The sequence below is a fragment of the Oryctolagus cuniculus genome, chromosome 3 (assembly GCF_964237555.1).
Source record: "Oryctolagus cuniculus chromosome 3, mOryCun1.1, whole genome shotgun sequence".
NCBI classification, from domain to species: Eukaryota; Metazoa; Chordata; class Mammalia; order Lagomorpha; family Leporidae; genus Oryctolagus; species Oryctolagus cuniculus.
In genome coordinates this window covers 3,527,682-3,554,374 of record NC_091434.1, presented here as the reverse complement: position 1 = coordinate 3,554,374, position 26,693 = coordinate 3,527,682, and the positions used below count along the sequence as shown (strand labels likewise).

Genomic DNA, 26,693 nt, shown 5'->3' with positions numbered 1-26,693 from the left:
CCCAGGCCCGTCTCTGCCCTGGTTCTACCTCCACTCGTCCCCATCTGCTCTCCCTCTCGTCTTCTCTTTTAAATTTTTTTAATGAATTAAGTCAATTTTCATTTTGTTTGAAAAGCAGACCGACAGAGAGAGATCTTTCATCCGGTTCAGTCCCCGAAAGCCTGCGACAGCCTGGGCCGGGCCAGGCTGACTCTGTGTGGGTCTCCCAGGTGCACGTGCGCCACCACCTGCACACCAGCAGGGAGCTGGGGCTCCAGGCAGCCCTGTGACGGGGAGGCGGGCATCCAGGTCCTGACTGAGCACGGAAGTCCACGCTCTCCCGTCTGTTCTCCGCATCTCTCGTCAGACGCTCAAATATCCTCTCTGCCTTGCAAGTCAGAGCCTCCTAAGTTCTTTCCTGCGGCCTAAGACAAAGATTCGCACTCAACCCTCACCCTAAACCTCCCCTGCTCGGGCCACCACCTGCTGCCACTCCCCAGCCTCCCCCAGCCCCGCCCACCCTGGGGCACAAATCCCCAGCCTCCCCCAGCCCCGCCCACCCTGGGGCACAAATCCCCAGCCTCCCCCAGCCCCGCCCACCCTGGGGGACAAATCCCCAGCCTCCCCCAGCCCCGCCCACCCTGGGGGACAAATCCCCAGCCTCCCCAGCCCTGCCCACCCTGGGGGACAAACAGTCACAGCTGATCGGTCACTGGAGCAATGGCCAGGCGCGTCCTCAGGGGAACAACCCTTGCCGAAGCCGGAGCTGACGGTCACTTGAATTTACACATCGTCTGTCACTGTTCTAAGGCTTCACCTACAGTCACTCCCGCGATCCCACCACTCCCCTCCTCGTGGGTACGCGACCGCCCCGTCTGCTGGCGAGGCGACAGGCAAGGAGAAGCCACTGCCAGCAATCCTGCTCTTCACGAGCAGGATTCCCACTCAGCGGTCAGGCGCCAGAATTCGCACTCTGAACCGGTCAATTCGGCCGCCTCCTGGTCTCAGTCTGACCTCTTCCTGCCCACCAAGAAGAAAGACGGCGGGAAGGAGGAGCCACAGGGTCCAGATAAGAGGGACGATGCCGCAAGGCGCGCTCCCTGCCCTCAGCACCCCACGGAGCGAGCTGCTGTCTCGGGCACCCCGTTCTGACCCTGGCACCGGGCTTTCCAAAACTTAGCAAAACCGAGAAGGTGTGCTCGCGGAGGAGCACTTGCGCGTGACCCTATTTGTAAAAGAGAACGCTACTGGCTCAGAGCCCCGCCGCCACGGAGCCCCGGGCATCACAGCCCTAGCCCAACTCCTGACTGGCCACCAGTGTCTCTGACCAGGGCCAACAGTCACCACATCCCGCAAAAGAACACACACAAGGAAAGCAACGCCTGGCGCCTGTTCAGAGCCCCCAGTGCCCGGCAGCCCTGGGCCGGCTCTGCCTCAAGGACAGGCAAACGGGGAGGGCCGTGGGGGCGCGAGAGCAGCTCGCGGGGGCCAGGCGGGCTCTGCAGGGCAGCAAGGAGCGCACTCCGTCCCTGCCTGCAGGACGCGGGGCTGTGGAGGGGCGGCTGGAGCTGGGCACGGCGCTGGTGTGCCAGAGCCCTCACTACTGGAATCTGAGAAGGGACGGTCACCCGGACCGCAGAGGGGGCAGGAGCGCCACCCACCGACGGGCACAGGTGCTCCCAGGGTCCTGGGGACGGAACACGGCTGGGGCTGGGCCTGGCAGGGTCACACCGAAGGGGGAAAGCACTCGCAGATCTGGCGTAGAACTGAGTGGAAATTCCACTTGGCGAGCAGAACACGGCGTCGATCAAAGGGAGCCGGGAGGGCTCACCAGGACGCCTGCGGTTCCCCACGAAGCCCTGCGTGAGACCTGCGCCGACAGAACAGAAAACGGGAGCCCATCTGCACGGATGCCAAGGGGGCGCTCAATGCACTTTTACAGAAAGGGTTATTCTTTATCTGTTTATTTTCTCACTCATTTATTTGAAAGGCAGACTGACATGATTTTTTTTTAATTTATCATTTATTTCTCTGAAAGGCACAGTTACAGGGAGAGAGAGATCTTCCATCCGCTGGTTCACTCCAAATGGTCACAATGGCCAGAGCTGGGCCAGGTAGAAGCCAGGAGCCAGGAGCTTCTTCTAGGTCTCCCACATGGGTGCAGGGGCCCAAGCACTTGGACCATCCTCTGCTGCTTTGCCAGGCACATAAGCAGGGAGCTGGATTGGAAGTGGAGCAGCTGGGAGTCCAACTGGAGCCCATATGAGACGCCAGTATTACAGGTGGAGGCTTAACCATCTACGCCACAGTGCCAGCCCCAAAAGTGATCTTCTATCCACTGGTTACTCCCCAAATGCCAGCAACAGCCAGGGTTGTAGCCTGGAACTCCATCTGGGTCTCCCATGTGGGTGGCGATGGACCAAACACTTGGGTCATCATCTGCTGCCTTCCCAGGTGCATTGGCAGGGAGCTGGACAGGAAGAGGAGCAACCAAGACTCAACCTGGCACTCAGATAACAGATGGGGCATACTAAGTGCTGACTTAACCTGCTCAACCGTGATGCCCACCACTGGCTACGGCACACACGGCGGGGACAGACTTGTGCAAAACACCAAACACCCAGGAGCAAATGCTCCAACCTCTTCAATGCAGAAATGCGAGGAACACGCCCTCCAGGGAGAAGAAGAACCAGGGAACTGTGCAGGGGACCAATGCAAAACACGCCAACACCACTGCGTGCATGACGCGAAATCCCAGGAAATCCGAACCAACACGTCCGTCAGCACACAAAGCTGCAGCACTCAGCCCAAAGCCCACAAAAGCTACATGCAGACACCTCATGCGTAACACCAATTAACGGGGTGGGAGTCGGCGGCAGCTGAAGAAAATTCTAGAATGTGGCTGGCACTGTGGCTCAATAGGCTAATCCTCCACCTAGCGGCGCCGGCACTCCGGGTTCTAGTCCCGGTTGGGGCGCCGGATTCTGTCCCGGTTGCCCCTCCTCCAGGCCAGCTCTCTGCTGTGGCCCGGGAGTGCAGTGGAGGATGGCCCAAGTGCTTGGGCCCTGCACCTCATGGGAGACCAGGAGTAGCACCTGGCTCCTGGCTTCGGATCAGCGCAGTGCACCGGCCGTGGTGGCCATTGGAGGGTGAACCAACGGCAAAAAGGAGGACCTTTCTCTCTGTCTCTCTCTCTCACTGTCCACTCTGCCTGTCAAAAAAAAAAAAAATTCTAGAATGCAGAAAGTGAGAAAAGCAGGAGGCAGAATGTGCTTCTGCCCCAAATGACAGGAGCCCGAGCCCCTGCGAGTGACCTGCAGAATGGACGTCACCAAGAATCCGGCACAAACAGACGAGACGACAGCAGATCTACATGTGATGTTTACATGTGGGAGAACAGGTAGGTAGAAAGATGAAGGGTGCCCTAGGGGCCTGCCCAACATTTATCTCCGCCCACCCTCCCGGGAAGTCTGCACGTGGGATGACAGGACCCCACCGGGAAGACCCAAACCCACCAAGAGCAGGGAGCCTCCAGCTTCCGCCGGGACCTGGCGGGATGGGTGCACCTGGCGCCCGAGGTCGATTCCGCCCCGGGCAGAGCCGTGCTGCCCCAGGTCAGGCAGGGTTTCAAAGTAGCAGGGAGCCCCGGCGGCAGGGCAGGGCTGACCCTGACCTGGAATTTCTCAGCAGACAGCCCCGGGGCCGGCACTGGCCAGGTGCTGCCCTTGGAGCTGCAGCCTCTTCCTTCCCCACCTCTGGGTTTCCAGGGACTGCAGACTGGGGAGGGCAGGCGGGGGTGCTGTCCGCAGCTGGGGAGCGCCTGGGCACTGCGTCTTCCCCTGCTTCCTGGGGGCTTGGAGCCCCTCTCTCCTAGGCGTGGTCTCTGGCTTCCTGCCTTCCAGCCGCCCTGCTGTGACCACAGCCACCACCCACCAGCGCATCTCTTGCTGGACTGTCAGGGACCTGACCACCGCCACTGGGCCACACCAGCCCCCGGAGCCCCCTCTCTCTGAGGGCCAGTCTGGGTGTGAGCCCCGCCTCTGGCCACCCCCCAGCCTCAGCTCCCCCCACCACAGCAGGTGTCTGTGAGAACAACGTGGGACAGGCACGCGGCGAGACGTCTCAGTTTCGGGGCTGCTGTACCTAGTGCACCTGGCGCCATGCCCCAACTTCCAGGCGCACGGCCCTGGTTTTCCGCGTGTTTGCTGAGCTGCGCGCCCATCAGCGCTAATTCCAGACCGCTTCCATCACCCCCAGAGAGACCCGGTGCGGTGGCTCCCCAGCCCCAGCCCTCCCTGCCCTTGGCAATTTCTGTGTCTACTTTCAAGGGTGGGGGGCCTTCTGCTGCCAAGGGTCACTTGGAGTCATCACAGCACTCGCAGGTCACACAAAATTACCGACTTACAAATCTGCGTGCTGTGGATGTATTAAATTTCAAGTCTTGCCTGAGGTTGCCTTGGCAGGGCCAGGCCAAATGACTTCACAGGCCGTAAAGGGCCGCGGGCCCCAAATGTTCTCCATCTCCTGACACGCACAGACACTGCCCAGCTGTTTATCTGGCTACGTCAAGTTCAGCCCACCACGGACTGAAACCACGCCCGAAAATGCCTTCAGTCATCTAAGCCACCCGACGCCGCAGCTCAGCCAACAGTGCACGCCACAGCCTGGCCGCGGGGCTCACCGCGCTGCCCGGCGGCCCGGACACTTCGCTGCTTGCTGCTTGCCCGGGGCAAGACCAAGATCAAGATCCAGTTTCTGTGGAACGCGCGTGTCTTCTTCCCCAGCAAACAGTCGGAAACCTCTAAGTCAGACCATGGCAAACGGGGCGCTGCCTGGGAACGGGCTGGTGCGACAGGTGGCCCTTGGTGGCCGCCTCCTCTTGCCACGAGTCCAAAGCCCACAGGTCGCACCAGGAATCACAGCTCCAGTTCTCCAATGCACGGATACTCCATCCGCTCCTCGGGTGATGGACATTTGGGTCCCTCGCCTGTGTAGGCACTGCTGTACGGTTTGGGTGTGGATGTGGGTTCTTATGTCCGTGGGTATTGGAAGGTGGGCGTCAAAGGCACAGGTGTGGTGAGTTGACCACAGACGCCGCCTCCTGCGGCAGCTCAGCCTGCACGCCCCTGACCTCCCATGCTACCAGGCCGCCCGGCGCTGGGTGGGAGATGACAGCGCCCACACACCCCCAGGGAGTCTAGGGGCCAAAAGCGCTCCTAACACTTTCAGCAGCCCGGCGACAGAAGGCGTGTTTGGTCCCCGAGGCTGCCCGGTGCTTTGTAGGAGTGCGTGATCACTTTCAGACCTGAGCCACAGATGTTCCGGGGGCTGTGGGTAGAGGGGACTGGACCCGACAGCTGAGGAAGGCCAGGCTTCTACAGACGGCTAGTTCTCCCCATGGAGGGCAGCCCGGGGACCCAGCGCTAACTCTCCCCATGGAGGGCGGCCCGGGGACCCAGCGCTAACTCTCCCCATGGAGGGCAGCCCAGGGACCCAGCGCTAACTCTCCCCATGGAGGGCAGCCCGGGGACCCAGCGCTAACTCTCCCCATGGAGGGCAGCCCGGGGACCCAGCGCTAACTCTCCCCATGGAGGGTGGGCCCGGGGACCCAGCGCTAACTCTCCCCATGGAGGGCAGCCCGGGGACCCAGCGCTAACTCTCCCCATGGAGGGCAGCCCGGGGACCCAGCGCTAACTCTCCCCATGGAGGGTGGGCCCGGGGACCCAGCGCTAACTCTCCCCATGGAGGGTGGGCCCGGGGACCCAGCGCTAACTCTCCCCATGGAGGGCAGCCCGGGGACCCAGCGCTAACTCTCCCCAGGGAGGTTAGGCCCGGGGACCCAGCGCTAACTCTCCCCATGGAGGGTGGGCCCGGGGACCCAGCGCTAACTCCCCCCATGGAGGGAGGCCCGGGGACCCAGTGCTAACTCTCCCCACAGAGGGCAGCCTGGGGAGAACTGGACGGTCAGGGGTACTGCATGCTTCCTGCGGGGACCTGAGCACTGCCGGGGGGGGAGTGCCCCCCAAGCTGTCCCATTCACCACAAAGCCTTCTGCTTCTGCAGCGCCCTCCGGGCTCTCACCCCCTTCCAGAACACCCCCTACCCTCCGCCTGCCGCTCCCAGCCCTCCCGACCCTGGTGTGGCGCTAAGCGGCCTCCTTGCCCTTCATGTGAATCCCAGGCCCCCTGGTCCATCCAGTCCCACGGCATGAGACGCTCACACCACTTCCCCGAGCTCCCAGCAGCCACTGGGACCCGCGCAGCCTCTGCCCTCCCACCTGTCCCTGGGCTGACTGCTGACCCCCGCCAAGCCCCAGGTGCTCACGTCAAGGACTCCTCCCAGGTCCCCCCCTCCTCCTGGTCCTCTCCTCCTCCTCCTGCAGGTCCCCTCCTCCTCCTCTTCCAGGTCCCCTCCTCCTCCTCCAGGTCCCCTCCTCCTCCTCCAGATCTCCCCCCTGGTCCCCGCTCCGGTCACCCCCCTCCCCCCTGGTCCCCCCCTCCTCCTCCCTGGTCCCCCCTCCTCCACCCCCTCCCTGGTCCCCCCCTCCTCCCAGGTCCCTCCTCCTCCTCCTCCAGGTCCCCTCCTCCTCCTCCAGGTCCCCTCCTCCTCCTCCCAGGTCCCCTCTTCCTCCTCCTCCTCCTCCTCCTCCTCCTCCAGGTCCCCTCCTCCTCCTCCCAGGTCCCTTCTTCCTCCTCCTCCTCCTCCTCCTCCTCCTCCAGGTCCCCTCCTCCTCCTCTCCTCCAGGTCCCCCCCCCTCCTCCTCCAGGTCCCCTCCTCCTCCTCCAGGTCCCCTCCTCCTCCTCCTCCTCCAGGTCCCCTCCTCCTCCTCCTCCTCTCCTCCACGTCCCCTCCTCCTCCTCCCAGGTCCCCCCCCCCCTCCTCCTCCAGGTCCCCTCCTCCTCCTCCAGGTCCCCTCCTCCTCCTCCTCCTCCTGGTCCCCTCCTCCTCCTCCTCCTCCAGGTCCCCTCCTCCCCCCTGGTCCCCTCCTCTGTGTCCTCTGCCTCACACCGGCAGTTTCCTTCTGCAAACAAACACGCTATTGTGTCCTGCCTTGGGAAGGAGTCTGTCGAGACCCTCGGCCTCTGCCACCCCCTGCAGCCAAGCCCCTGGAGAGGGCTCCCCGCAGTCCGCCAACGGATCTTCCCGCGCCGTGGTCCGCTGACCAGCTCCCGCAGGCCAGTGGCGGCTCCTGGCCCTGTCCCGCACGTCCCCGCAGCTACGTCCTCCCTCTCCGAGAACGCCACTTCCTTCTCCGCACGCCCAGGGCACCAGCGCCCGATTCAGCGTCTTCCTCCCCAGGTGTCTCCTCTCCCCCCACCTCTCACTGGGGGTCACGTCCCTTGCCCCACCTGTCCTCACTCCGTGTCACAAACACGTGTCCAACAGCCGTCCTGTTTGCGTGTCCGTTTGGTCCTCTTTCCTGGACTCACAGACCCGGACGCTCAATGGCCTTCTTGCCCCCCCCCCCACACCTGCCCCTCCGCAGATCACAAACCCAACTTCCAGTCTCCCCACCCCCAGCCCTTGACCGCTGTGGCCGGGGTTACTGGGGCCGGCTCCGCGCCGCGCAGGGCCAGCCCCAAAGCCCGCCTGACACACCAGCATCCCCGTCGTGTGGGTGCTGCCAGTCCCGGCTCCCTGCCTCCGCGTGGGGGGGGCACACAGGGGGTACCTGGGCCCCTGCCACCCGCGGGGGCGCCAGGAGGGAGGTCCGGGCTCCTGGCTCCAGCCCGGCCCAGACCAGGCTGCTGTGGCCATCTGGGAAGCGAACCAGCGGATGGAAGAGGGAGGATGGGATCCATCTCTCCATCGCTCGCTGCCTTTAAATAAACAACTCAAGGGACCCAGGGCCCCCGATGGCGCCGTCTAGACGAGGTGCGGGCCTCCCTCTTTGCGCCTTAACCTTCCCGTCCGTAAAATGGAAATACTGAGATGCCCCTGTCCAGGAGACAGAGAAGGAGCCCCCACTCGCCGGCCCCTCCCCAGGACCCGCAGCCCCGGTCCCCGCGTGTGCGCGATCGGGCGCTCAGGCGGGGAGGCACAGGGCACCCCAGTGCGGGGCGCAGGGGTCTTCGCGGGCCCAGCCCCGCACGGCAGCGCTGCGGGGGCCGCAGGCTTGCGGTGTTCCCGGCTCCCCAGGCCAGCACCTGCGTCAGCTCCCTCCGGCCCAGACCCTCGTCGGAGGCCGCTGCCTCTTCCGGGACCGGACTCTAGGACCACCCCCCCCCCCCCCGTAGGGGTGAGGCGCCCCCCGCCGCACAGGGGTGGGCATGGCGCGGCCGGCGTGCGGGGCAGCCATATCCTAGGCCTCAGATCCCAGCTCGCACCGAGGCGGGTCTCAGGCCTCCAGGAGCACGGAGGAGGCCGTGGTGGGGGAGAAAGCAGGACGCAGGTGGCCGGTGTCCGGCTCGGGCACGCCCTCCCGCGGCCGCGGCCCGGGGCCTGCCACTTACGCGTTCGACATGGCTGGCTACTTCCCCTCTTCCCCTCGCCCGCTGGGAAGCTCCTGCTGGGGTCTGCGGGGGCCGCCGGGTGCGGGGCTGGGGCAGCGGCACGAACGCACAGAGACGGGGGCCGGGGTCTGGGGGCTGGGCAGGGAAAGGCGCGCGCAGGCACACAGCGCTGGCTACGCTCCTTCCCGCCGCGTCCGAATCTTGCTGTGGCCTCCAGAGCCGGCCCGAGGTGGCCTTAGCAACCGAGACGCCACGCGTGCGCAGTGCTGCTCCGCTGGGGCCTCGCGGACGCTCCCCGCCCCCACCCCGCCCCCCCCCGGCGCGCTTTGCGCCTGCGCCGCCGCCTCCGGTTTCCTTGGCAACCGCGCGGGACGCCGCGGAGAGGGGCGCGCGCGGCCCCGCTTCCCTGCTGGCCCCGCGGGGCGCGCGCCGTCCGCTCTGCCGCCGTGGGCCTCAGTCTTCCCGGCTGGGGAGTGGGCGTGACGGGCCCCTGTCCGTGCAGGACCTGCGCAGAGGTCCGAGCTCTCGGGGCGCGGCGGGAAGCTTCTAGAAGTCTCAGAGGAGAGGGCGGCGTCCAGCCCCCGCGGGGGTCTGCGGAAGCCTCTGGATGCGCGGAGCCCGGCTGCGTGGGGACACGCACGCCGCCCCACCCCAGGGTTCCATGCACGTGGGGGAGGACGGGGCGCCCGTGCGGGCGAGGCGCTGACCACGCGCCGGGCCAGCGGGAGAAGCGGGTTCTTTCCGCGCGTGGGGTGGAGCTGACCCTCATCAGGACTCGGGGCAGACACAGCGGGCGTTTGGGACCGCGACTGCGCGTGGGAATGGCACCCCACGGCCCAGGAAACCGAGTGAGAGTCGCACAGAGTCTGCAACCGGAGACAAGTTAGGGAAGTCGAGGCACTGAGCAGGCTGAATCCGGCTGGCGCTGGAGCAGCAGCGCCCGCAGAGGGAGAGCGGAGAATTTTAGGCGCTGAAGGGCGAGGCGGTGTCGCTGAGAAAGACATCTTCATTTCCGAAATGAGAGAATTAAACCTGCAGATCAAAGCACGCTGCGTTCCAGACACCAGGAGACTTCCTGAGACCCCGGATGCGCTGCTGAACTCAGAGAGGCCGCGGGCACCTGGCTGGCTTCTGCCGCCACGTGGACAGGAGCGGAGTTCTCAGAGTTCTGGGGGACGCGTGTGACCCCGAGTCTCTCTCCTCCCTCGGGTTCAGAGTTCCACGTGGGAACGCCCGCAGGAATGCATCGTGCTTGTCAGAAGGGCGTGGTGGCAGACAGGCCCTGGAAGGCCCCGCGTGCGTCCATCCGTGGGTGAGCCAGACCCTTGACCTCGGCAAGAGAGTGCGGCCGGGTCAGGGCTGGTGCTCCCTGGGCCCAAGGCTCAGCCGCGACCGCCTGCCTGGTTTATGGAGCTGTCCAGTGAAGGATTTTGGACGAACCCTTCACGGTCATAAAATGTCTGGAGCAGCTCGAGGCCTGACATTTTGAGATAGAAAAAGGATCTCCTTTTGTCACTGCCGTTACTTTTAACTTACTTTTTTTTTTTTTTTACTTTTTTAACTTGTTTTGTACTGGTCCATGGACCACACTTTTTGGGAAAAAAAAAATTCTAAACATTTATTTGAAAGGCTGAGCGTCAGAGAGAGAGCGAGCAGGAATCTTCCCTCTACTGCTTCACTCCCCGAGTAGCTGCCCCAGGCAGAGCGTGGCCAGGCTGAAGCCGGGAACCAGGTATCCATCCTGCCCTCCCCATGGGTGGCAGGGGCACAGGCTCCAGGGCCGTCAGCCAGGCACACTGGCAGGAAGCTGGATTGGAAGCGGAGTAGCTGGGCTGGGACCTGACTCCGATGTGGGAAGGCGGTGTCGTGGGCAGTGGTCTAACCTGTGATGCCACAGCGCTGGCCCCTCGAAGCTGTTGTACAGCAACGTGGGTCTTCCTGGGCTGAGAGGCAGAGAGGTGGGCTGGGAGCCCAGTCAGGACCCTGCCAGCACGGAGGAGGCAGGATCTGTAGTTGTGTAGGCGACAGTCCACCTGTCCCACCGCCTGTGAGCTCTGCCTGAAAATACATCACTTGACGATGAAACCCAGAGACTCACGATACAAGTCGTGCTGCGCAGATTAGCCCAACACCCCACATGAGGAGACGGGAACAGATCTCCCCAGTAAGCAGGGTAGGGGGATGTTGAGGTGGATTTGTTCTGAGAGGAGGAGTGTGGTGGGGGCAAGAGGTGCGGAGTCACCACACAGACCCCGGGAGCCGGGTGAAAGCAGGCCTGAGACGAGCAGCCTGCAGACTCATTTATTTCAGTTGGTACAGCAGCTTATATAGCCAAGGCAGCCAATCCGGTCAAGGGGCGGTCTATGCCCTAACCAATCACAGCCTGTTGCCAGGCAGTTTCTGTTGCCAGAGGCCATCTTGGCATGGCCTTCTCATTCCACCACAGGGGAACAGCCCAGCTGCTCTCTGATTGCGTCTCTGGAGCTTCGGCTGTTCTTCCACTTCCTGATATCGTATTTATGCCAGGGGTCCTGCAGTCCATTCGTTCATTCTGTCTTCTCGTTAGCTTTGTGCTGGGGTTTGAACGTGGTTGGTTCGTGCCCCCGGAAGTTTCTGTTGATGGCCATCATGGTGGTGTAGGGAGGTGGTGTAGGGAGGTGGGGCCTGTGGCGGTGGGTTAGGTCTTAAAGGGAGATCTGTGCTGCCCAGTGCCTCCACACAACACCGTGAACACAACAGATGCCACTAAACTGTACACTTGCGGGGGCTGAAATGGCAAAGGAGATATTGTACCTGACGTCATCAGGACCCGGATTCCTTTGAAGAGGAGACAGAATGGGGAAGAAGGTGTAAGAGATGGAGAACTTGTCATCTGTGGGAGGTGTGGTGCGGCTCAGGTGACTGAGATGTCTGTGTCGGACACCTGGCGGGGAGGGCGTGACGGTGACCGAGCTGAAGGCAGAGCGTGGTGAGTGGGCGCCGAAGGCGGAGGATCTGGGGCAGGAGCTGGAGCCACACGTACCGAACCGGGACAGCTGGGTCTGGGCCGCCTGTGGAAGCTTGGAGAAGACAGGAGAGTAGCTGGAAGGGTTTCTAGGGTTGTGGGAAGGGAGGCGGGAACTTAGCAGTAGCGGAAAGAAGGAGTTGGAAGTGTGTTCCCTAGCCAGATGTGCCCGGGGTCTACACCTTGGCCTGGAAGTGCTCCTTGTCTGTGTAGAGGGAACCAGTAGCGGTGAGCAGTGGGCCGTGGCGCTGGTTCTGGAGGTTCTCTCCGCACAGGTCTGCTTCCGGAGGCCGGCATGTCCGCTCAGGGACCAGAGCACAGCGGGAGCTGGACAGCATCCCGTGTGCCGTCCCTGCCCGTACGCCTGCACGCAGCTCCCGAGGGTGTGCCTGCACCTGCTTGGTCTGCGGGTGTCGCTGGACGCTGCGCGGCCTCCTCGGATCCTTCAGTTCCTCCGCTGGGAACTCAGTAACAGGTTTCAGCGCGTTCAGACGGATGCCAAGCTGCAGGCTCACGCGAGCATCAAAACCGGGCGTTGAATTTCAGCGAGGAAAGTGACGGCAGGTGGAGCAATCCGTTTCAGGTCTTCCATTGTCTACAGTGTGACTCGAATCCGCGCCAGGGAAATTTCCGGACCCGAGTCTCTCTCTGTATCGTGAGAAAATGTCCCCTGTGTCACTGCAAGCACTGTAAGGTGGTGCTTTGTGTGGGTTTTAAACCCCCACGTTTGGGGCCTTTGTGTGGCACAGCTGGTAGAGCTGCCACCTGCAGTGCGGGCATCCCATATGGGCTCCAGTTCCTGCCCCGGCTGCTCCGCCTCCGATCCAGCTCCCTGCTGATGGCCTGGAAAAGCAGCGAAGCTGGCCCAAGTGCTTGAGGCCCTGCCCCCCGTATGCGAGACCTGGATGAAGCTCCTGGCTCTTGGCTGCTGCCCGGTTCAGCCCTGGCCATTGCGGCCACTTGGGAAGTGACTCAGCAGATGGAAGACCCCTCTGTCCATGTCTCCCCTTCTCTCTCTTAACACTTTCAAGTTAATACATCTTTTAAAAAAATCGCCGTGTTCTGGAAACCTGCATGGCATGGCCTTGGGTTCCGATTCTCGTGGTCTTGTTCACCGGCGCCTTTCAGCTGCTTCTGCCTGCGGCACTGCCGGCCGCTCTCCTCCTCCCCCCACCGAGGAAGGCCCGCATCTTTCCCAAATGAGTTTGCTCAGCTTTGTAACGAGGCTGCCACTTAAGCCGTCCGCGAGCGCGCGTGCTGGGGTCTGGGGACAGGGACTACTGTGACTTGATGGGCACTTCAAGGCGAGTTGCCGGTGGACTTTGATTCAGTCCTGCCTGCTCCTCAGGTAGGCCTGCGGAAAGGGAGTGCAGTCAGCCGATGAAAGCCGGGAGGGGCAGAGTTCACGAGCGATTGAAAGGCGCCCTCCTCTGCACTCGGGTGGAAGACGCGTCTTCTGTGCTGCTCAGTCCCACGCCGTTCTGCACGAGAGGGGCGGTTTGACATGTCAGGTATGAAACGGCTGTAATGGGCCGCTTTTGATGTCGGATATTATGTCCCTACAGAAGGAGATTGAAGTGCTGAGCCGGCTACATTTGCCTAACTTAGGTGTAACCAGAACCGGACAGAGGACGGGTTTTGTTGATTCATAATCGTTCCAGGACCCCTGACCTAACCCTCCAAGATCATCTGGAGTCTGAGCAGGCTGCACGGACCACGGTGAGTCCAGTTACGGGCGGTTCTGTTGCCTCCGAGGGTGGTGATGAGAAGGGCAGAATGAATAATGCGGGCGTGTTGAACGTCCTTGGCACAAGTTGGAGCCAACCTGGTTGCAAAGCAGGTGAGCCCTTAGGCTCCCACGGGGATCTTGGGGTGAGCTGGAGGGCCGCAGCTCAGTTAACAGCAGTCCTAGTCTGGGGGCTCACAGAGACCTTGGGACATAACCCAGGAGTCGGAGATCTCACACAGAGGTTCGGGTGTGGGTGATGAATCAGCCCCCACGCCGGCACGCACGGGCACTCCCAGCAGCCGCAGTCCGAGCTGTGGGTCCCGGCCCCTCCCCCCGCTGACAACAGCATCCCAAAGCATAGTTTGTCCTGGAAAGTGTCTACTGTGATAGATTTTTGCTGGGAATATGTGAGTAAATTAACGTAAAAGGGATATGAGCAATCCGAACGTTACAGGCTGGATGGAATTCCAGAGGGCGTAGAAACACTAGAGCCGCTTACGTCAGGTATCACTTCCCCTGGAAACGCGTCTCAGTGTGTGCGTGTGTGTGTGTGTGTGTGTGTGTGTTCTTATTCGCTGCCTCTGTTATCTATAAATAAAACCACCCAGTGTGAGAAAAAAATACAGAGGAACTGGCCAGAGGCAGGATGTTGTTCTTTATTATTATCCTGTTTTTTTCACAAGCACTGGGGCAGCTTTCGTAACCCCGATGCGGAGGAGGTCACTGCTCATTGTTTTAACACCTGCTGTCTTCTAAAGGCAGCGTGGTTTCCACCGGCCACTGAGAACTTCAGCCTGAGCCTGCCTCAGAAATGCTGCTGTCCTGTGTTTTGATCATGCTTCGGAGTAAATAACACGTGTGTCTGCCCGGTGTCTGTTTTGTTCTGTTCCGCTCGCCTTTCATAGGCCACCTCTTGCTGTTTTGTTTTCCCAGTGCTTGCAGGGAAACAACCCAGGGAGGATAACAGCTGCATTGTTCAGCAGACAAAAGTGACACAGGTGGGCCTGCGGGAGGTTATTGAGGGCCATGAGCTGCGTGAGCAAGGTGCGATGGGAGCCCCTCCCCGGGCGCTGCCAGGCGGCACGGAGGTTAGGAAACCTTCTGGCACGCGCACTCCTCCATCTGTCTCCCAGGCGTCTGCCTCCTCGTCTCGTGCTGTTCTCTTTATACCTGGGAGTGTGACGCTTCCTGAGACAAGGCCTCGCCCGTCCTGACACTCGGAGTGACGCCAAACCTCATCTGTCTGTACCCATGGCCTGTTCAGAAAACTCAGCGCTGCCTGTTGCCATCACGGCGTGGTTGAATGCCAAGGCCATCTGGGGCCTGCACCTGTCTAATGTGTTCTGGGTGGGGTTGTTCACCTATATTTTCCATGTGAGGAAAGTTGTTGCAGACTTTTTAGTTGTCCTAATGCATGGAATATAGAGAAAAGTGATAATAGCAACTATAACTTTTTTGAAAGATTTATTTATTTGAGAGGCAGAGTTACAGAGAGAGATGGAGGCACAGAGAGAGAGGTCTTCCATCCCCTAGTTCACTCCTCAAATGACCAAAGTGGCTGGGGCTGGGCCAATCCAAAGCCAGGAGCCAGGAGCTTCTTCCAAGTCCCCCCTCTGGGTGCAGGGGCCCAAGGACTTGGGCCATCTTCCAGTGCTTTCCCAGACCATCAGCAGAGAGCTGGAGCGGAAGTGCAGCAGCCGGGACTTGAGCCGGCGCTCATATGGGATGCCAGCGCCGCAGGCTGAGGCCTGACCACAGTGCCGGTCCCAACAACTGTAACTTTTAAATACACGAACAGTGACGATGAAGAAATGTCCTCTCAGCGGCTCACCCGCTTCCTAGGCTCCTCAGCTGTGTGGGAGAAGAGACTGAGGCCGGCGCCGCGGCTCACTAGGCTGATCCTCCGCCTGTGGCACTAGCACACCGGGTTCTAGTCCCGGTCGGGGCGCCGGATTCTGTCCCGGTTGCCCCTCTTCCAGGCCAGCTCTCTGCTGTGGCCAGGGAGTGCAGTGGAGGATGGCCCAAGTGCTTGGGCCCTGCACCCCATGGGAGACCAGGAGAAGCACCTGGCTCCTGCCTTCGGATCAACGCGGTGTGCCGGCTGCGGCGGCCATTGGAGGGTGAACCAACGGCAAAGGAAGACCTTTCTCTCTGTCTCTCTCTCTCACTGTCCACTCTGCCCATCATAAAAAAAAAAAAAGAAAAGAAAAAAAAGAGACTGAGGGCTCCTGCACTGTCCCGAAGGCCGTGAGTCTTGAAGTGGGTGACTGTCGCAGTTACCAGAGCCTCGTTGGCTGTGCAAAGTAAGTTGGGAAGTGTCCTTTGTCTTGTGTTTTCTAAAATCCCATGTACAATGAGCTCTCCCTTAAATGTTTGTAGATGGGCTCGAAGTTTTCTTTGTGTGAAGCATTTCATTTAAGCAAATTCAGTGGCTTTTCTACGACTTCTTAGTCTGTTTTGGTTGTTGCTTGTTTCATCGGGTGATTTGACCATTTCATGCAAGCTGTGGAATTTATTATAGTAAATTCTTTACAATGCTCAGCATTATATATATATTTTTTAATTTTTTAACAGGCAGAGTGGACAGTGAGAGAGAGAGACAGAGAGAAAGGTCTTCCTTTTGCCGTTGGTTCACCCCCCGCCCCCAGTGGCCGCTGCGGCCAGCACACTCTGGCCGGCGCACTGCGCTGATCTGAAGCCAGGAGCCAGGTGCTTCTCCTGGTCTCCCATGTGGGTGCAGGGCCCAAATACTTGGGCCATCCTCCACTGCACTCCCTGGCCACAGCAGAGAGCTGGCCTGGAAGAGGGGCAACCAGGACAGAATCCAGTGCCCAACTGGGACTAGAACCCGGTGTGCCAGCGCTGCAGGCATAGAATTAGCCTAGTGAGCTGTGGCGCCGGCCTCAACATTATATTTTTAACATCTATAGGGTCTGTGCTGGTACCTCCTTGCTCGTTCCTGATGTCTCTGATTTGTGCTTTCTAATTTTTTGGCTTGACTAATGAGTTTATCATTTGTATTAGTATTTTCAAAGAGACAACCTGTGGTTTGATTCATTTTCTTTCTTGTTTGTCTTCTGTATTGGTTGTCTGTTGCTGCATAAAACCGAAAACCCAGTGGCTTAGAACAACACGGGTTATTATCTCCAAGCTTCTGTGTGCAGGAACCCAGGCACAGCTTAGTGGGCTGCCTCTCCTAGATGGACCCCAGCAGCTGCAGTTGAGGGGTCAGCTGGTGCCCTGGTGTCATCTAAACGCTTGGCAGGGGGACGCTCTGCTTCCGGGCTCACTCACGTGGCTGTTGGCAGGATGAAACGCCTCCTGAGCCACTGGGCTGAGCCGTCGTGTGTGCGCCGGCTTTGCTAGGTGGTCTTCCCACGTGGACCTTTCCACGGTGGCTTGTGGCTCACGGTGTGGTGACTGCCCACAGCAGGGTAGCTGGACTGCATTAGGGTCTCCAGGCCAGGGCTGGGGCACAGTGAACAGAAGAGTCTGTCTTCACCCTGGACTTGGGCCTGGCATCCCCTCACCTCTGCTTTCTCTTCTCTCAGACCCTGCACAACCTCTTGTCTGAAAAATGCCTGGACAACAGGAGGTTGGTAACTTTGAGCACTCAACAGGGTTATTATGGGGGAGGGATAGTCTTAAACCCAGGATTTCAGGAGAGAGCCCTACAGGACTCGTTTTCATAAGCCGTCCCCTTGGGCTTTTGGACTCCGTGGCGTTGGGAGATGGATTCCTCTCCAATGATCTGTCTTTCCGCTTCGTGCTTCATGAGTATTTTCTGTTCTGCCCGTGCCTTAGCTGCCTCGAGACCTCGTGGCACACGGTTAGCAAGAAGCGGCAGCGCCCCATCTGCAGCGCTGATGGCGTTCACGGGACGGTAGCCGATAGAATCTAAAGATCATTCCGCAGGAGCAGCGGATCGTGAGGTGCCATGCTGTGAGGTCAGAGGGCAGATGAATAGTGTGTGCTCACAATTATGGTTCCGCTTAACTCTTTGCTGTTTGATCACTGCTCCGTCCAGTTCTCCATTCCAGACCTGGATGTCACCACCTCCTCTTTCCTGTGCAGACAGATTTATTGCAATGTCCAAAGTCCTAACCTCTGGCGCTGGCAGAGAGCTTCCTCCTGGACAGGGAGCCGCCATCCACATTCCTCTCGGACGGCATCAGGATGGACAAAAAAAGAAGTGACGGCACCCCAAGGCCTGGAGACAGGACAAGCAGGACAGGGGTGTGGCAAGCCGGGGGTGGGGCCTGACCCAGCGCGTGTGCTCCTTGTGTCTCCCCGACCTGTCCCCACTGGTGGTCAGCCGCCCGACATCCTCCAGCTCTGAGGACGGGTCTGGCCACAGCCACGTTCCAGCAACAGGCTCTGCCCTGTCCCCACACGCTGGCCATGTGACCCTCTGAGATAGTCACTGGTCCAATCAAACCTTCACATTCACATGTTGAAAAATGTAGGGATTTCTGGTTAAAAAAAAAAAAAAGCAAACAGGTGTGTTCTTCGGGGAGCCAGAGTCAGGCTGAGATCACCTTTGTTTCTGCTGCCTTCAAGGCCCCCGGTGAAATGGACGAGCGGCTGACCTAGGGTCACCGAGCGCCACCTTTCCCGTGTCTGTGATTGGGAGGCTCTGTTACTACTGACAATGTCGGGCACACAGAATTCAGGCAAATGGAGACAATAAGTGGTCAGGAGTGAAGGAAAAGCAACAGAAAATGGGGAAATTGAGCAAAGCCAAGGAAGATGCCGCTGCTGGTGTCTGTGGCCGGCTAACTGATGCCGCAACCCAGTGACCTGCACAGCACTCGTCTGGTGTCTGGTGGCCCCGAGTCCCATCCCAAGTCTTGCCAGGCCAGACCTAGGTGCCCACTGGGCTCTTCTCTCCCTTGCAAACTTGTGCCACTTGTTGACAGCACTCAGTTCCCTGTGGCTGCTGGGCCTTAGAAGCTATTCTTGGGTCCTCACTGTCTGCGTGGGCCTCACTCAACAAGCAGCTCACACAGGCCAAGCCACGGGGGACCCTCCCTCTGGTTAGCCTTGGCGGAGTCTTGTCTAGGGAATGACTATCGGGTGAGGCCCGTGCACCCTAGGGGTGGGGGTTGTAGGTGTGTGCTACGGGCTGACAGCCTTGGTGGCTGTCTTGGAATTCTATAAAATCAGGTAGGTAAAACGATACAGATTTTGTGATAAAGAAAATAATATTTGGGGCCGGTGTTGTGGTGTAGTGGGTAAAGCCGCTGCTTGCAATGCCAGCATCTCTTGTGGGCACCAGTTCATGTCCCAGCTGCTCCACTGCTGATCCAGCTCTCTGCTTGTGGCCTGGGAAAGCAGCAGAAGATGGCCCAAGTGCTTGGACCCCTGCACCCACGTGGGAGACCTGGATAAAACTCCCAGCTCCTGGCTTCAGCCGGGCCCAGCCATCTCAGGACTGAACCAAGAGATGGAAGATTTCATGTTCTCATGTTCTCTCTCTCTCTCTGTCTTTCTCTGTCTCCCTGGAACTCTGACTTTCAAATAAGTGAGTGAAACCTATTTTATAAAAGAAAATAACAGCATTCTTGGGAGGTAGATTGGTGGCCACCCTCTGTGCAGTGGTGATGATGGAGGAAACCCGGCTCCTCCAGGCTCCGGCTGTGACTAGATCATCATGGGAGGGGATCATGTGTGGCTGGATCACCGTGGAGGGGAACATGTGTGACTGGATCACCGTGGAGGGGATCGTGTGTGACTGGATCACCGTGGAGGGGATCCTGTGTGACTGGATCACCGTGGAGGGGATCATTTGTGACTGGATCACTGTGGAGGGAATCATGTGTGGTTGGATCACTGTGGGAGGGGAACATGTGTGACTGGATCACTGTGGAGGGGAACATGTGTGACTGGATCACCGTGGAGGGGATCGTGTGTGACTGGATCACCGTGGAGGGGATCATGTGTGACTGGATCATCGTGGGAGGGGATCATGTGTGGCTGGATCACTGTGGAGGGGATCATGTGTGACTGGATTAGGCAAGTGACTGGGTCATGTATGTGAAAGGTCTCTGCAAAGCGACTGCTGCTTTGCATGTGGGACACGTGGACATGCATGTGTATGTGTGGGTACAAGTGCATACATGTGCATGCACACATGTGTGTGTGTGGACACACAAAGCATGCAGCAAAATATCCCATGCCAGATGCTTCCCTCTGCACGCCTCCCTCTTTACCATCCAAGTCCCATCGGACCTTCCTGCTCTAGGTCTTCACACACCCCTGGTCTGCTCTAGGTCCTTACACAACTGTCTAGTCTGCTCTAGGTCCTTGCACACCCCCTGGTCTGCTCTAGGTCCTTGCACACCCACCTGGTCTGCTCTAGGTCCTCACACACCCCCTGGTCTGCTCTAGGTCCTTACACAACCGTCTAGTCTGCTCTAGGTCCTTGCACACCCACCTGGTCTCCTCTAGGTCCTCACACACCCACCTGGTCTGCTCTAGGTCCTCACACACCCCCTGGTCTGCTCTAGGTCCTCACACACCCACCTGGTCTGCTCTAGGTCCTCACACACCCCCTGGTCTGCTCTAGGTCCTCACACACCCACCTGGTCTGCTCTAGGTCCTCACACACCCCTGGTCTGCTCTAGGTCCTCACACACCCACCTGGTCTGCTCTAGGTCCTCACACACCCCTGGTCTGCTCTAGGTCCTTACACAACTGTCTAGTCTGCTCTAGGTCCTTGCACACCCCCTGGTCTGCTCTAGGTCCTCGCACACCCACCTGGTCTGCTGTGTGTCCTTACACACCCACCTGGTCTGCTCTAGGTCCTCACACACCCCTGGTCTGCTCTAGGTCCTCACACACCCACCTGGTTGCTTTAGGTCCTCACACACACCCCTGGTCTGCTGTGTGTCCTCACACACCCCCCTGGTCTGCTGTTCCCTCTGTACTCAGATCCATTCCTGACCAGCCTAGCACCTCTCCAGCTGGTGTTTTGCATCTTAATCATCCTTGCATTCACTTCAAGGCTGTGAATAAAGAACAAGAGCCCCATGCACATCGAATGTGTGTATTAAGGGGCGGATGCTGTCGTCATGTAGCAGGAAGGGGCTGCTGCTGTCCCAGGGGGTCCTGAGGGCCGGTTCTGCCGATGCCTTCGCCAGGCACGGCAGAGCCGCTGCAGTAGGGCCGGAGCAGGTGCTGGAGGTGAGGCTGCTCGCAGGCCACTACATTTACACAGATGAATGGCAGTGCGTGCGGCTCTCAGCATGACACAGACCACCGTCGTGCGCCTCTTCTTCCTCATTGTAAACACAGAAGGCCCTGAGCACACATGCACCATTACAGCTCACGGTGGCTGTCGGGTGACCTGCGCCAGCCCAGCTTGCTGGCTGCACGGGTGGAGGCAAGCCCGGCTGTTGGCAGGCGCGAGCAGCGTGACAAAGCCGAGAGGCCGTCAGCGTGCCCCCGGCTGCTTAGGGAGCTGGCGGGACGGCTCCCTGCTCCTGGCATCGGACATGATGAGCAGCAGAGCAGCGTAAATCGTCAGGGGCAGAGTTATAGTGGCACACCGACCCGGCGTGAACTTGTAGCGAGTTAGGAGGCGTTATGGGTGACTTCTCCCATTCTGCAGGCGCTGGGAGGGACGCCTTGCGCTCCAGTGTAAACACGCAGACGTGCGCTCAATCACGGCTGTCAGCCACGTCCCAGCTGACGCTGGAAACTCCCCGTGCTCAGGCGCTGTGAGGCTGTGCTCAGCACTGGACGTGCCCCGTGGCTGAGTCCTCGCGATCCGGGCTGTTCATCATGCCAGGGCTGTTCCTTATCTTTGTGGTGAAAGATGGACCCAAACATGCAGCCGGCTGTGTTTTCCTTCCCACCGCCGCAGGCTTCCCCCTGGGGCTGGCGTCTGTTTCCGTTTCTTCTCTAGGACGAGTTACTGGCGAGGGTCAGGACTGGGCCTGTCTGATCCTGCAGCCGAGAGCAGTTCTGGTCACGCCTCTCTCCCACCTCTCGCTCCTTGTGCCCTTCAGAGACGGGACGGACCCCTCCTTTGCTGGGGACCCCTCCTCCCGGCCCTGACTGTGGCCAGCTGCCCTCAGCTAAGCTCCTGGGCACTTGGTTTTTTAGGTTGTAAATGGCAGGACTAAAATCAAGCAGCTTAGCCCAAAGAAATATTTCCTGGGATACAAACTCAAGCAGCCCAGGAGTCGCTCTGCCTGCCTGCGAGGCGGGACCTGGAGTTGGGCCATCGTCTCACCTCACCCAGAACCTTCTCTGTGACGCAGGGGCATGACCTAGCTGGGACATTTTTCTGGCTCATCTTGAGTCAGCCATGTGTTTGCCAAAATCAGGCGATTCAATTTCAAAGTCATGCTTTCATTTGCATGACTCCACGTGTGTGTGCTTCTATGTGTTGGTGACAGTAGTCACAGCAATGGTGATATTGCTATGCATGCGTTGATCTTGCACACATGTGATCGGCCGTCTGAGTACTGGGCTAGCTCTTCTGTTTCCCTGTGCTTTAGGAAGCGTGTTAATGGTTCATGTTATCTATTATATTATGTATCTCTGAATTATCCTGGAACTGCTCTCCTGTTCACACATGCAAGTGTCCCTCACAGGTGTCAGGGTGACACCTGCATGGCAGCAACCCACAGTCAGAAGCACAACACAACCTGGGTGTGCGTCCTGGGGTCCTGGGTGTGGGTTCACCCCGAATCCGAGATGTGGGCCAGCTGCACTTGTTTGCACTGCCGCCCCGGCACGTGCTCACTCACGATGGCCTGTCTCGTTCCAGTGCACAAGGAGGAAGCGATCCATTCTGCTGAATTATTAGAGGTACCCAGTTTGAGCAAAGGAGATCAAGATTCAAAGCCTTCGCCAAAATAGCGTTTGTCCATGCAACCAGGAAAGTAGGACTGACAGCCATGCTTTGATAAAGAAAAGCACTCTGTTCACTAAAATGAAAAGTATATCTTTAATGTTCTCAAATAAGCTTGGTTTGGGCAGCAGAGGATGGAGAGGTCAGGGTTCCATTGGCTTCTAGTCCTGAAGTCTGGGGGAGCATCAGTCCCTCTCTTTCCATCCCTTCATCTGTGGGGGGGGGGCTCCATCACCCAGCCCCCCCTGCTGGACCCTGTTCTGCTCTTGGCTGCTGGCCCTCTTCAATGTTCTCTCTGGAAAGAGAGGGGAGGGGACAAGGAGAGAGCAGAGAAAATTGAAAACAAGGGGGGAGACGGCAGCCCTCAGTCCCGCTCTATCCGGGGCTGCCCCAGGGGCCGGCATCTAAGGCCCTGGCCGTGGAGCAGGCCTCGGCCGTGTGCCTGCCCGGCTGGGCTGGCAAGGACCACAACCTCCTCCTGCGATTTTGTCTTCTTCAGACCAACTCGCACGTGCATGCCCTTCCCGCCCTCTAAATGTGGATCTGTAGCAGAGCCTGGCCCCTGCCCAGCTGGGGTTTCAGTCCCTGCGCTGCCAGCAGCAGTGGGCGGGGCTGTATCTGCTTCTCCGCTCCACGCCACCCCGGAATCCTCACCAGAAAGCAGCCGCGGCCGTATTCTCCTTACGTAGCACTCAGGGCGGCTGTGGGGACAAACTGATGTGGAATGGCTGCAGGGAGCTTTGTCCTTCCTGAAGCACTTCTTGTGTACATCGCGCTTCGTCTGTGTACCAGTAAGGCCGGCTGTATCATTGGAACTGCACGGCTGTGAGAGTGACGGCCAGCGACTTTCTCAGGGTCACACAGCAGGTGTGGCACAGCCAGACCTACCCCATAGCCTAGAACCTCCGCGGACTCGAAGCAGAGAGTGGGCGAACTTTGAAGAGCAAGTTACTGCTTGAGCTTTGGTCAGAGAAGAAATCCACACAAACTAACTTTCCCCAAAAGAGAGGTCACGAAGAAGACTCAAGGGCAGATCTGGAATCCAAGGCCGCTGGACCTTAGAGGGCCAGGACCCAGAGGCACTGCCGGGTCAGCTGCCTCGCTCCCCATGGGGCTGCTGAGCCCCGAGTCCTGCCTCCCAGCCTGGGCTGCTGCATCCGCCTTGCTCAGCGCTGGGCTTCTCTGCCCCTGGTTCTCCTTGGTAGAAAGCATAGGCTTGATAAGTTACAATGTATGTTCCAAATAAGTTACAATGTATGTTCCAATATAGTTCACTGAGGGAGAGCACCATGTGTCAAGTTTAAAATGTCATTAATCATTTTTGAACAAGGTGATATTGTTTTTTATGGAGTGTTTCGTATCAAATTTCACAGACATACTGCTATGCCATCACTCAAAAGTAATAAATAAATAAATAAATAAGTTCACCCATCTCTCTAGCAAAATCTCAGGATAGGATTTCTATTGTATAGAATGATCGCTGATTCTCCCATTGGATATTAAATCCATAAAGAAAGAAATGGGTAGCTTATGGTTTTCCCTCGAGAAGAGGGACTATAATTAGTCAACAAAAAGTAGGCTATGAAACAATCCGGGTGTGGTGTAGGAAGTTCCCAGATAGGCACCAGGGCTGCGGGTGGAACAGACCCTGGGACCAGGAAGCCTGCCTCCAAAATGTCTCCATTGTACGAGTTCAAACACTTGTGGGAAGTGGGATTCCAAGATAAGGTTATTTTGGTGCGGAAACACTGATTTTCATGCCGTTTTCTCATACACATTCGCTGGGAACGCTGAATCCTCTCGGATGTGTCAGAACACCCGCAGCCGTTCAGAACCACTGCCTCTGGCTTTGCTCCGGCCTCAGGAGGACCCCAAGAGCCAGGCGTGAATGGCCCTGAGCTCCGGACCCCAGCAGCCCAGCACTCACAAGTCACCACGGGGGACGTGGCCACGTGAGGAAGCCACAGAGAAAGCAGCCACGTTGCAGCAACAGGCACACAGACTGAGCTGCTGCGTGGGACCGGGAGCCAACATTCGCTCGGGAACAGCTGCCATTAGCAAACGAGATGGAGAAACGTTCACTCCCGGGAGTAATCAGGGTGCACGGCCCCCACTCTCACTCCATGGGCACTGGTTTAGAGGACTGTGACTCCCACCTGCCCTGGGAACTTCTCCTGAGGGACAGAAAACACATTTTCTGACTGGAAATCAGCAGTGGCCCCAGCCCCAGGGCAGCCTCTGTGCGGTGAACTCTGAAGCCGAGTGGCACACGAATCTTCATATCAGAATTGCAAGTGAGACCAGAAGCTCTGAGCGGCACAGGTGCGGAGCTGTGGGAGCGTCCACCCCGCGTGCTCCCCGTTCGGGTACAGTGGGTTTGCCTCCCTTTGTTCTGAATGTGCTGGGGGTCTGGGCTGGAGCTGGGTGGTGCTCAGAGAAGAGACACAGCTGTCGGAAAATCTAGGGAGTGGGGAGAGGTGCAAGGGGCCTGAGGTTGGCGCTCGTCCACCCGCATTATCCAACAACACGCTTGCTTTTTTTTACAGGCAGAGTGGACAGTGAGAGAGAGACAGAGAGAAAGGTCTTCCTTTGCCGTTGGTTCACCCTCCAGTGGCTGCTGTGGATGTTGGGCTGTGGCCAGCACACCACGCTGATCCGATGGCAGGAGCCAGGTGCTTCTCCTGGTCTCCCATGGGGTGCAGGGCCCAAGCACTTGGGCCATCCTCCACTGCACTCCCTGGCCACAGCAGAGAGCTGGCCTGGAAGAAGGGCAACCGGGACAGAATCCAGCGCCCCAACCGGGACTAGAACCTGGTGTGCAGGTGCCGCAGGTGGAGGATTTGTCTAGTGAGCCACTGTGCCGGCCATACTTTTTTTTTAAAGATTTTTTTTTGAAAGAGAGAGTTACGGGGGGTGGGGGTGGGGGCATCTTCCATCCACTAGTTCACTCTCCAGATGGCCACAACAACAGGTGCTGGGCCAGGCTGAACCTATGAGCCAGGAGCTTCTTCTGGGCCTCCCACATGGGTACAGAGGCCCAAGGACTTGGCCCGTCCTCCGCTGCTTTTCCAAGCTATTAGCAGGGAGCTGGATCGGAAGTGGAGAAGCCGGGACTCAAACTGTCGCCCATTTGGGATGCTGGCGCTGGAGGCGGTGGCTTTACCCGCTATGCCACAGTGCCAGACCCTACGTTTTTGAAAATAATCAAAGCAAGACAAAAGGCCTCCTTGCACTATTTCATGCACTCCTCTCTCACCTGCTGGGGCCGTGGCATTGCAACAGCTCTGGCTGCATAGGTGAGGGTTAACCACAAGCCAGGGCCAGGGCCACTGCTCCCTGAGGTCACGGTCACCTGTCAGGGCTCTCAGAGCCCATGGGCTTCCCGTCGTGCTGCCACGCTGCCCCTGCTCCCTGCTGTGATGTCCAGACCTCCCCCTTCCCTCCATGCGCTGTGTCCTGATGTTGGCCCAGACAGGGGTTGCCTCCCTGTGCTCTTCCGAACTAACTATGAGAGGAAGGGAACTGTCAAGGCCAAGCCTTCCGTGACCACTCGGAAACCAGGCCCCCGAGTGTCTGCCGACGGTCCTGTCTGTCACGGACCCCACTCAACACCTTCACTGGCCCGCGCCCGCCCAGGGCACTCGTGTCCGTGGCAGCTGACGTGTGCAGCTCTGCCTGTGGGTGTGCTCCGTGAGGACAGAGCACGCGAGCAGGCAGCCCCCCCCCCCCAAGAGGGCTGCCCACCGGAGAAGCCCGTCTCCGGTGTACTCTCCAGGGTGATCCACCAGCTCTCCTTGCACCACCGGCACCTGGGGGCCACCTGAGCCAGGCAGCCCGAGTCTGGCTCCTTTCTCTCTGCCATGGAAGTCGTCGGCCCGGAGTCTGCCTTCGTCAGTGTTCTCTGTCTCTGATTGGGTTCCCAAAGGCAAGGAACTGCGTCCATATTGCCTGTCTGGGAGGCGATCCAGACAGCTAAGGGTGAGGCAGGAAGCGGAATCCGGGAAAGCTGTGTTTCCTGGCAGCTTCTGACCTGGCGACCAGGCTGGCTCCTCTGGAGCATGCTGGGAAAGCAGAGTGACCTGCCCGCGGGGCAGGGACGCTGGCTTGCACACACCTGAGCTGCCCCATTAAAAGGCGTGCGGGGAGAATGGAATGAAGCCCAGGAATTGGTGACGAGCCTGGCCATCGGCCCGGTTAGTCACTGCCGATCGAGTTGATAGGGAGTTTGTCTAATACTCGGAGCGATTCTCACTGACACAGGTGGCCGGCCTGTCTCTGCCTGCGACCTGGACGTCTGAGTAGACATTGAGGGCTGCTTTGCTCTGTGCACAGAGGCAGAGTCACCAAAAGCCAGCAGGGACTGGAAACTGCCTCCTGATGAGAAGTTCTTCCACTCCCCCAAACCTTTCCTAACTTGTCCTACAACAGTTGCCACCTACAACCAGGTTAGCTATGCGTTTTGACCTGTGTAGCATCTGCTTCCTTGTCCAAGGTAAGTTCAATGCTGGCGTTGGCCTGTGTTAGTTAATGATTACCTGGACTCGTGTCTAGGAGGTATCCAGTTAGTACCTAGGAAGTGAATGCAAGGTTACGTGTGTGATGGACGGATGGCTGGCTGGAGGGACAGACGGATGGACGGAGGAGTGAGCATCCCTCTGCTGATGG

General features: G+C 59.0%; 1 protein-coding gene and 1 long non-coding RNA gene across 3 annotated transcripts in view; one reads left to right on the top strand and one right to left on the bottom strand.

Moving 5' to 3' along the window:
- The window catches only part of IQCA1 (IQ motif containing with AAA domain 1), a 150,213-nt gene extending 141,532 nt beyond the window's left edge, over positions 1-8,681 (bottom strand). The window contains exon 1 of the mRNA XM_070070001.1: positions 8,433-8,681. Coding sequence (XP_069926102.1) covers positions 8,433-8,443 — 11 coding nt within the window. The 5' untranslated portion in view covers positions 8,444-8,681. The remainder of the gene's footprint in view (positions 1-8,432) is intronic.
- A 104-nt stretch (positions 8,682-8,785) lies between these two features.
- LOC138848903 (uncharacterized) lies at positions 8,786-25,248 on the top strand. 2 transcript variants are annotated; one of them, XR_011387044.1, is made up of 3 exons: positions 8,786-8,947; positions 13,002-13,155; positions 21,945-25,248. It is a non-coding gene; the product is annotated as an uncharacterized lncRNA (long non-coding RNA). The 2 variants fall into 2 exon arrangements; XR_011387043.1 differs by lacking the exon at positions 21,945-25,248 and adding an exon at positions 13,849-15,665 and having other exon boundaries at positions 8,787-8,947.
- Positions 25,249-26,693: the final 1,445 nt, after the last annotated feature.